The sequence below is a fragment of the Halichoerus grypus genome, chromosome 3, assembly GCF_964656455.1.
Source record: "Halichoerus grypus chromosome 3, mHalGry1.hap1.1, whole genome shotgun sequence".
Taxonomy (NCBI): Eukaryota; Metazoa; Chordata; class Mammalia; order Carnivora; family Phocidae; genus Halichoerus; species Halichoerus grypus.
This window is the reverse complement of record NC_135714.1, coordinates 201,275,769-201,285,370: the sequence shown is the minus strand read 5'-3', so window position 1 is coordinate 201,285,370 and position 9,602 is coordinate 201,275,769. Positions and strand designations below refer to the sequence as shown.

Here is a 9,602-nt window from a genome sequence, read left to right as displayed (position 1 = left end):
AGGGGTACGTTAGAAGTCCCCCGTAGGCCTACTAACCCAAGGTTCACCTAGGAGGCCGCGTGTTTGCACATGCCTACCTCCAAGCTGATTTTCTTCTCTTTCTGGCTGTTCGTCTTTGCCTTCTGGGACTCAAAACTACCCCATGAGGCCCAATATCCGTACCTATTATTCACTAAGGGAAATCTGTTCTCTGTGTCCTAAGTCCGTCGGTTGAGTATTATTGTCAATATTGTCAATGGTTATATATTATATATATTTATATTATATATAATTATATATATAATGATGACGATGAGCATCATTATTGTTGATCTCCATCGGTTCGAATTACGACCACTGTTATTACCGATTATAACTGTGGTTCTATCCCACAGCAATGAATATAGTTTTTCTACTCATGAAGGGCGTCCGGTTACCAGAGATGACTACGAGGGTCCCCAGCAGACACACAAACGCGCAGCTGCCCCCAGGATCCAGCTGCACCGACTAGTGCCCTTTCACAGGAGGACCTCCTGAAAGACTCCATGTCCCTTGCGGTGGCAGGCCCTGACCTGAGGGAGCCAGGGCACCCCTGGAAAGGTACCCTCTGCCCTCCTGAGACGTTGGGCACGTTTACAACGAGAACATCTTTGGCCAGTCAGATCCACTAGAAAAATACCTCCATTCAGCCCCAGCATTGCCTCAGGCTTCACTGCCTCGATGCCCTCCTGCAAGCTTTTCCCCACACAGCCCTGGGGGTCCTGTTTGGGGGCGGCAGCGCGGCTCAGCAGAGGGGTGATAGGAAGGTGTTTGCAAGTACTGGGCCTGGACCAGCAGGGGGCGAGAGGCCCACACAAGTGGTTCAAGGACTCCCTGCCCCCTCAACACTGCCCTTGCCCCTGCTGGAGGGTCCCCAGCTCTGTGCCTTCCAGGGCAGTACCAGATTTCCAGGGCACCCGAAGGCACTTAGAATGTTTCCAGAGGTTCAGGCAGGCCTAGGACACGCTTGTTCCTCGGCTGGTGGCAACGGCAACTTCTGGGCTCTGAGCCGATACAGAATTCTGAGAGGCGCGTGCTTGTCCGTCCTTTCCAGAACAGTAGGGCAGCGCCCGGGACCTTGAGGAGACTCAGAAGAAAATTTTGTGACGGGTCTTCCTGGGTCACCGATGACAGAAGAAGAGGTTGCTGGCACCTTGAGGGGACTTGTACAGTTTTAGGGGCTCAGCCGCTCAAGAGTCGTCCCCCCGATACCCTCGCTGCCTACAGAAGAGTCTCAGGAAGGCCCGGGATGGCATTCCTGCCTCGTCCTTGCCTGCAGGAGCGGATCCGGGCCCCCGAGTTGACTCAGAGAATTCTGCGGTGACTCTGGTGTGCCAAGAAGACCCTCACCTGGGCTTACAGGCCGGCAAACATGGCTACTGGGTCCTCGAGGGTTTTGCTACGTTTTTCCATCTTTAGGAAACCATGCAGCCTTTACAAACAGTGAGCCTCTATGCAGTGTTGCAGAACTACCGCAAACGTGAGCCAAGGCTAGGATGCTAATTACAGAAATTAATGATGAACAACCATCAGAACGATCATGATAATCAACAAAATAACAGAAATACTAGTGATTTTAGTAATTACAGTATTAAACTAAGGAGATGGAGCTTATAGTACATACTCCTCTGAGGGAAGGACAAGGCTCTGATGTGGGGGCGCTGGATCAGAGTCCCAGGACTGCACCATGTCCTGTGTGTCGTGATGGCAAACGTGAGCCGCAGGAGGAAAAGGTGGCTCTCCGGGGGGCCCGGGGAGCACAGAGCCTCGTGCATGGACCTCTGAAGGAGAATATTGAGGGGAGGTTGAAGGACTCTGGTCCTGCCCGCCACAGGACACTCCGCAGCTTTCTGTAACTGGGCCAATGGCTGGTTGGGCACGGCTCCCCCCGGCAGGAAGGCAGGGCTCCCCCCATCCCCCCGCAGGAAGGCAGGGCTCCCCCCATCCCCCCCGCAGGAAGGCAGGGCTCCCCCCATCCCCCCCGCAGGAAGGCAGGGCTCCCCTCTACCCCCCGGCAGGAAGGCAGGGCTCCCCCCCACCCCCCGGCAGGAAGGCAGGGCTCCCCCCCACCCCCCGGCAGGAAGGCAGGGCTCCCCCCATCCCCCCGCAGGAAGGCAGGGCTCCCCCCCACCCCGGCAGGAAGGCAGGGCTCCCCCCGCCCCCACGCCCGCAGGAAGGCAGGGCTCCCCCCATCCCCCCGCAGGAAGGCAGGGCTCCCCCCACCCCCCCCCGCAGGAAGGCAGGGCTCCCCCCCCCCGCCCGCAGGAAGGCAGGGCTCCAGAGCCACAGCTGTCCCCCACCGCACACAGAAGCACTGTCTTCACGGAACTTTAAGACCCAGCACTACCCTTTCTGCCTGCTTGCCCTCCTGCTGGCCGCTCTTCCCAGGCCCCTCCTGGTCAGGCCTTATAGGTGCCCTCTCTCCGCCAGGGTCTGTCTGTCCGAGGTGCGATCTTCTTGTCCCCTGGCCAGCAGGGGGGGTGACACGGGCTGGCAGCTGTGGTTCCTCCAGGTCCTTGGAAAATTTAGAAAATTCTGCCGTTGCTCTGGGGGCCCGTCGCCCTCCCCAGTGCCTTTCAGAACAGCTCCCGCCTTCGCTGCACACTCGGGGAAGCAGCCCATCCGCAGACCCTCCGGCATCCCAGGCCGCCCTCCCCGCGCTTCCTCTGTCAGCAACGGCTGCGTCTGGAGCACACACTGACCTAGAACATTTTGAGGAAGCTCTGGTGGGCCTGGGCACCCTCCCCTGCCATTCCAAGTAGGAACCAGTGGTCCTGGAGTCCCTGAGGTGATTTAGAAAAGTCCCCCCAAGTCTCGGGAGGGTCCCAGATGCTGTTTACACCGTCCATGCAATCAGGAGTGGTTCCTCGGCCCCAGAGGTCACTTAGAAAGCTTTGTACTGGTTCTGACAGGGCGGAGATGCCCGGCTTTCACCTGGAGACCAAACACGTGGTTGCTGGGCCTTCCAGGGTGCTCACAAATGTTCCCCGAGGCGGAGGCTGGACAGGGATGCTTTCTTTGGGTCTCCCTGCCAGCAGAAGCTAGCCCCTATCTCCAGAGGGACTTAAACCTTTCAGGAAGCTTATCAGTTTCAGGAGTTTTGTTAGAGGAAATACGTTCCAGGTCAACTTGGGGGCCCAGGAAGTGCTCTTGGCCAGAAGACTGGAGAGAGTTTCCCACCCACGTGAGCCCTCACAGAATTTTCTACCCTCAGGACCCCAGGACCCGTATTTCTGAAATAGATGCACAAGGATGGCTTTATAAAGCCTGCCCGAGCCTCTGGAAATGTTCTGTGCTCCCCTGGGTGTCACAGAAATGCCGGTGCTGGGCTGGAAAGCAAGGAGATTGGGATCTGCCAGCCCTGGCTTACTGGGTCTGCAGGACGAGCTTTCCAGATGGCTCACTCACAAGAGGCCTTAGTTCTTCACCATGCAGACATCTCCACAGTCTTGTTTGAGTGTCTTTGTCAAATGTAAGCTGGTTTTACCCAGAGTGAGGGTTCCAGTAACTCTGGCCTGAAGCTATAACCTCTCTTACGACCTGTCAGAACTTACACTCGTCGCTCCTGCAGTATCCTACCGTTTACACACGCCGCTCCCTCAGTATGGAAGGAAACTGGACAAGGGTACGAGTACTAGGCAGGGAGCTCAGGAAGAGCCATTTTGGAGGCTGGCTTCCAGTTAAACTTCGGTGACTATTTCAGATCTTAGCAAATGTTGTTGCCATTTACTTAGGCACTCCAATGAAAACACTAGATAACTCATATATGCCCACTTTCTCCACATACGTCACTATGGGGTTAGAATTTCTTGACTGTTTTCCCTCCCCTCTATACACTCACACTGTTTTAGTTTGGAGTCTCATCTAGCCTCTATCACTGCAACAGCCTTCTTCCAAATAGACTGCCCTGGCAATTTAGTAAATCCCCCAGGCCAGTTCCCGAGTTCTGTTATAAAACTGGCATTTCGTTTTGCACAGATTAAGATGTGTGCTTTACCCTTCCATGCCCCACACACGCATGCATGCACATGAGGCTGTCAGTCACAAAAGCCAAACCTGAGACTTCTACTAAGACAAAAGAACATAGGATTCTCCGGTATTCGAACTAGAAAGAATCTGAGAGATGATTTAAGTTGGTATCTTCCAGTGAGTATTCCAGAATAAGTTTCAGAATAATTACTGGGGCAACTGGTTAAAGCAGACTTGTAGCCTTCACTCCACCCGGCCAAACTGAAAATGTTGGGAGTGGGTCTAAGTGTCTGCATGAGAAAGCCACTCTCCCTGTTAGTTTCATGCACAATAGTGATTAAGAGCCCCCTGGTCTGGCTTCGACCGACTACATCTCTGTAGGTGCTGTTGACATCCAAGGAAGACGGTCTTCCTGCCAAGGTCCATACCTCTAGTCAATGGCAGGTCTGGAGATTCAGCACCTAAATCCAGACCTTGTGCCTCCACGTTCAGTGACATTTCACTGCCCTGCCTTGTTCCACCCGAGGAGGAGGGTTTGAAAGTAAAGGACCACGTGATTCCTGCTTCGAGGACCAAAGCATGGTCCCAGCAAGGAAGAAGCCCACACCTTTGTGGGGGAGGTAAGGGCGTGTTGGGCAAACGACACACGGTGTGCTGGGAGCGGAGCACTGAGGGCATTCGGACCAGGAGTGAACGTGGGGATTCCTCATTAGCAAAGCCTGGGAAGTATTCACTAACAAAACGTCTGGTCACTAACTAACCGGACTGGTTTCTCATTGTAACTGAGGACAGACAGCGCTGTTTGTGCCCTTTGATGTGCTGCCCAAGGGTTCGTAGCGTTCGTTCCCATTTGGCAAGCTTTTCTGGTCAACACTGGGCACCCACCTCCTCCTCATGAACTGAGGGTCCGACAGAACAAGGATTCTCAGTTTTGTCACGAAGGCCACTGTGTGTGCACAGCACCCCGCTGTCCACGAGTGTCGCTCATGAGGTGTGGAAGGGCGCCTGTCACCCAGACAGACGTTCTGCCTCAGCCCCGGACAGCCACAGACGGAAGTGTCCTCTGCCTGTTGGAAATGAAGCCAGGCTTTCTCCTCCCAGCAGCCAGGAGGCCTGTGGCCCTCCTCGTTACCCTTCTCTTCTTTATGAGCCAAGCTCTACCAGGTAACGAAAGACACTTTGCTGAAGCCTTGCTAAGAGTCCAGTGCCTGAGGCCGTACAGGCCGCCAGTATTAGGAGCAAAGTCACCGCGACCTGCGCCCGGAGCAGGGGGCTCCGAGGAAGTCTGGAGGCGCTGGGGGCTGCCACCCGCAGCTAGCTGGCTCCTGGTCCCCCCAGCAGCTCTCAGTTAGATGAAGCGAAGCCAGGGGTGTTTCAAGTGCTCGAAACCCTCTTTGCTCCATCCCTGAGGGTGGATTTAATCAGGCAAGTTTCCCTGCGGTTTCTAGATCTAGATAACCAAAAAAAAGAAGGAGGGGGGGGGCATTCTTCTAGTAAATCTTAGTTTCCAAAGTCCTCTACTTACTTGCAGCAAAAATTAGTAACCCTAAGAGCCACGCCAAGGCTGTGGGGGCCCCGGCAGAGGGACGGGCAAAGGCACCTCCTTGAAAGGCTTTCTCCAGTCTAAGACGTAGCCAACCCTTTACTCCTTCGTCCTGTTGGTCTCCTGCACTTGACTCTGTCTCTTGAGGCTCCATCCCAACACCTGGTTTCTCTTCCTCCTTTTCAACATCTAGTCTTCTACAGTAGAACTTGAACACGGGCATTGGAAATAACACGGCAGTGGACGTGTCCTCCTTCATTCAGCCTGCAAACGTGGGCCAGACCGGTATAAGGCGGCCGGTACAGATGTGTAATTGTGGGGCGCTCCTCACTTTCACCCAAGGAAGGGACAAGACACCCAGCATCATTCAATTTCCTAGAACTCGAGACATGTAGATCCAAGGAGGAAGAAGCAACCTCCTGCTCTACATCAAGTGGAATGTCTTCTTCTCTCTGTTCCTGAGAATTCAGGACCTCATGGATGAGGAAGGGACAGGAAAACAGGCATAGATGTATGGAGGTGGGACCGTCCTCCTATAGTTGAAGGAACTGTTGATGGCTGTGCTTTATGTTGTTTGCAAAAGGATGCTCCCCACAATTTCCACCAGAAAATATAATGGGAGGCATGCCTGTTCTTGGTGAATCCCAACTTTTCTAGCTGGGTCTTAAAGGATTGCTTACTGCTAATCGGGTAGGTCGTCCGTCAGGTTTGTGCGGAGGGTGCAGCTTCTAAGGTGGTTGCAACTTGGTTTCAGGGGAGCTAATCTGGAGGAAGTGGGGCGGGGGGGGAGTTTCTGGTGTGGAGAGTCTGGGGGTGAGAAACCAGTTTGGCGATCAGATACTTGTCAGGCACGCACAGTAGGGGACGCCCCTTCTAGGAAGCAGGCGTACAAAGGAGGCTATGATGGCCCCGGACTCCCAAGAAGTTGGGTTGCTGTATTGCCCAGGGGAGAGTCACCAAGTCCCAAAAGACAGCCCTGGCACAGATGGAGAGATTTCCTAAATGAGGAAAAGACATCACCAAAAGAAGGACTAAAGCCCAAAGCAACACAAGGCTTGAAGCTTCAGGCCCTAAGCCTTGGAAGGTCTGACCGGAGGAGCTTTGGAGGGAAAATCATGGAAGCAGTTCAGTACTGAGAGTGTTTGAGGCTGTCTGTCCAAGGCTTTCATCTGAATCTTTCCTTTAGGAATATTGTGCGTGTGTGTATGTGTGGGAAGCATATCCACGAACCCACACTCACAAGAGTTTGGGGCTGAACAACAGGCTGGAACTATGCCCCTGGGGCTGGGACTAAGCTACCCCATCCCTCTGTGAAGAGTTAATATGTAAGAGCCTCACGGAGCGCATTAGGAATTAACTTGAAAATGCTTTCTCTTGTTTAAAGGGAAGCATAAGTATTTTTTTTAAACAAACACGAAAGTATCTTTTTTAAGCAAAACAAAAGAACAGTTATCCTTGTTACAATGAGCACCGAAGCTGTGATAGGTACAGATACCATAAAATCACTCACTGTCATTGATAAGATTCAAAAAGGTCTGATGATCGAGTCTATTTCTCATGTTTTAGAGAGGAAAGATCAAGACCCTGAAAAGCGAGTCCTTCCCCCCACACTGAAGGAATGAGCTCCCTGTCCCTCAGGGCGTGGTCCTCACCTCCCCCGCTAGGGGTCCACTGTGCTGCTTCCTTTCTCTGACTCTAGAGAGGGTGAAAGGTGATGCCATATCCAATGACATTAACTCAGGAGCACACAAAGCTGGTGACTTCAGCTTAAAAGGTAAGTGTCCACGTGGCTTTGCTAAAGACCGTCTGATAAGTACATACTAAGCGGTCACCCTCACTAACTGTATGGGGTGGATGGAAGAAAGTCCCTATCTCTAGGAAATGAATGCTTTTCACCAAGTCTTAAAACTTTTAAACAAGTCTTCCAAACGTTGAAAACGAATTCATTTTTGTTTTGTTTTGTTTCCACTGTCACTGAACCCAAATAAGGGAAAGTAGTGTGATGGTTAGAAAAGCAGAGGCAGAAACATTTCTGATACCCGTGCTGGGATGAGGAGCTTCAGGACACATCTGCGTAGGGAGTGGGTTCCAGGATGGGCAGGAGCTCTGATTAATGACTTCCCAGTCACTGACCGAATACCTGTTATATGTCAAGCCTTCAGCCAGGTTCTGGTATGGACGGGGGGGAGGGGGGGAAATAGGCTGTGATTCCTGTGCCCAAAGAACACCTCCTCAAAAAGTGAGGTCGAACAGGAAACCACACCATCAGAGAATGGAAGAAGTCCAGGAATAACGGGGTATTCCAGACTGATTAGTCAGATTGCAGCTCGTTTCTACATAGTGCTCAGCCTTAGTATGATCATCGATGTAAAACAGAAAACTGGGTACCTGGGTGGCTGAGTCGGTTAAGCGTCTGACTCTTGATTTCAGCTCGTGTCATGATCCCAGGATCATGGGATCGAGCCCCATGTTGGGTTCCGGGCTCAGCACAGAGTCTACTAGAGATTTTCTCTCTCCCTCTACCCCTGCCCCTCCCGCCACTCACATGCACACTCACACATGATCTCTAAATAAATAAATAAATAAAATCTTTAAAAACCCCCAGGAAAAAAAAATACCCTTAAAATTACTTCTCAGTTCACATTTTCAGTAAAAATCTGAGGTTGATCTTCACATCCATTAACTAACTGCCTTGTGAATACTGAAGAGTTAAATTCAACTGAATGCATTTGAACTTCAGTTCGATTCATTTGATAGGCATTTACTGAATGTATATAAAGGCCCTTTACCGATCTGAAGCTCTCCAAGGACTGGCCTTTGTTTTTCAGAAGACAAACGCCTAGAAGTGCCCGTGTGGGTACCTCTCTTAATATCAGCAAAGAGCTTAAGAAGTTGTCATGGGAAAGGTGCACTTTGTTACATATGGAGATGACTCAAAAGTGCCCCCCTTTTGAACCTGAGCACCTCAACGTGTGTGGCTCACCCCACAACAGTAAGAGAACACAGGTCAAACACTTACCCAATGTTTGTAACAACTGTATTTGTTCAGTTGCAGGCTTGCAAACTCCGAGGCCGGTTTCAGAGAGACAAGGGCTGACAGGACAGGGACTCTATCTACGTATGAGATATGTGGGGATGTTGTTCCCTTCCCCAGGGAAAACAGCCTCACTAACAATCTCCCTGAAGTGTCTTCTCTTTTTAGATCTCTCTTTTAGTTGCACTTTTGAAAGATACACACCAACACAGAGATTTCTCTAACAAGTTTCTTCTGCTTTAGGAAAATCAGCAGCACAAGATACTACATAAGCTAATCCCTGCCATCAGCGAGATAGGAGATAAGGAGGAGGAAAACTGGCCTCAGCAGACGCCCCATAGACCTTCCGCAGAGGCAGGGTCATCCAGGTCTAGGCTTTCGGTGCTCAGATGCACCCGATATTGCCTGATTTCCAAGAATGCCCAAGATCCAAACTTTGAGTGAAAGCAGATTTTTTAAGCACTGGTTTAAGAAATTAAATAGCAACAACAACAACAACAACAATTCGCCCAAGATTGTTTCCAAACGCTCCTCGTACCAAGTAATCCAATAAAAATTCAGGGAGACATAAATAGTTATAATAACCCTCTTTTCTATGCAGCCAGGGGCAGATTCAAGGAGGTCTGTGAGCGTCCAAATGGCGACTGCCAGGAATTTTGCCTTGAGTCAGAACGCCAGGCTGGGATATGTTTAAATGGTCAATCCTGCTGCCTGCCCATGGGGAATGAGCCCGTCATCGAGCCTACTACACCCAAGGAATGATGAAGTCTTTTTGAAGCTTTGTGTTTCTGTGGATGTTTTATTCTCTATTTTGTACACTCTCACTTGGTCTCTTTTTCTGTCTTCTCACAGGGATGCTTATTGGGTCCTGAATAAATAATAAAGCAAAACTAGCAAACACAAGACCTGTTTGGTTCCCATCTTTCTATCGGGTCTGGATGAGCTTCCCAACCCTTCATCTGAGGATGCTGCTCCCCCTTCCTCTGGGAAAATGTGCTACCTCATACCATGCAGACTTGTGGGGTCTCCCTCCCTGAC

The 9,602-nt window shown here is 51.3% G+C and overlaps 1 protein-coding gene across 1 annotated transcript; it reads left to right on the top strand.

Moving 5' to 3' along the window:
- The first annotated feature begins 5,063 nt into the window (after positions 1-5,063).
- DEFB108B (defensin beta 108B) lies at positions 5,064-9,333 on the top strand. The gene is made up of 2 exons (XM_036099807.2): positions 5,064-5,151; positions 9,166-9,333. Exons 1-2 carry the CDS (start codon positions 5,064-5,066, stop codon positions 9,324-9,326), a joined length of 249 nt encoding a protein of 82 aa, XP_035955700.1. The 3' UTR covers positions 9,327-9,333.
- Positions 9,334-9,602: the final 269 nt, after the last annotated feature.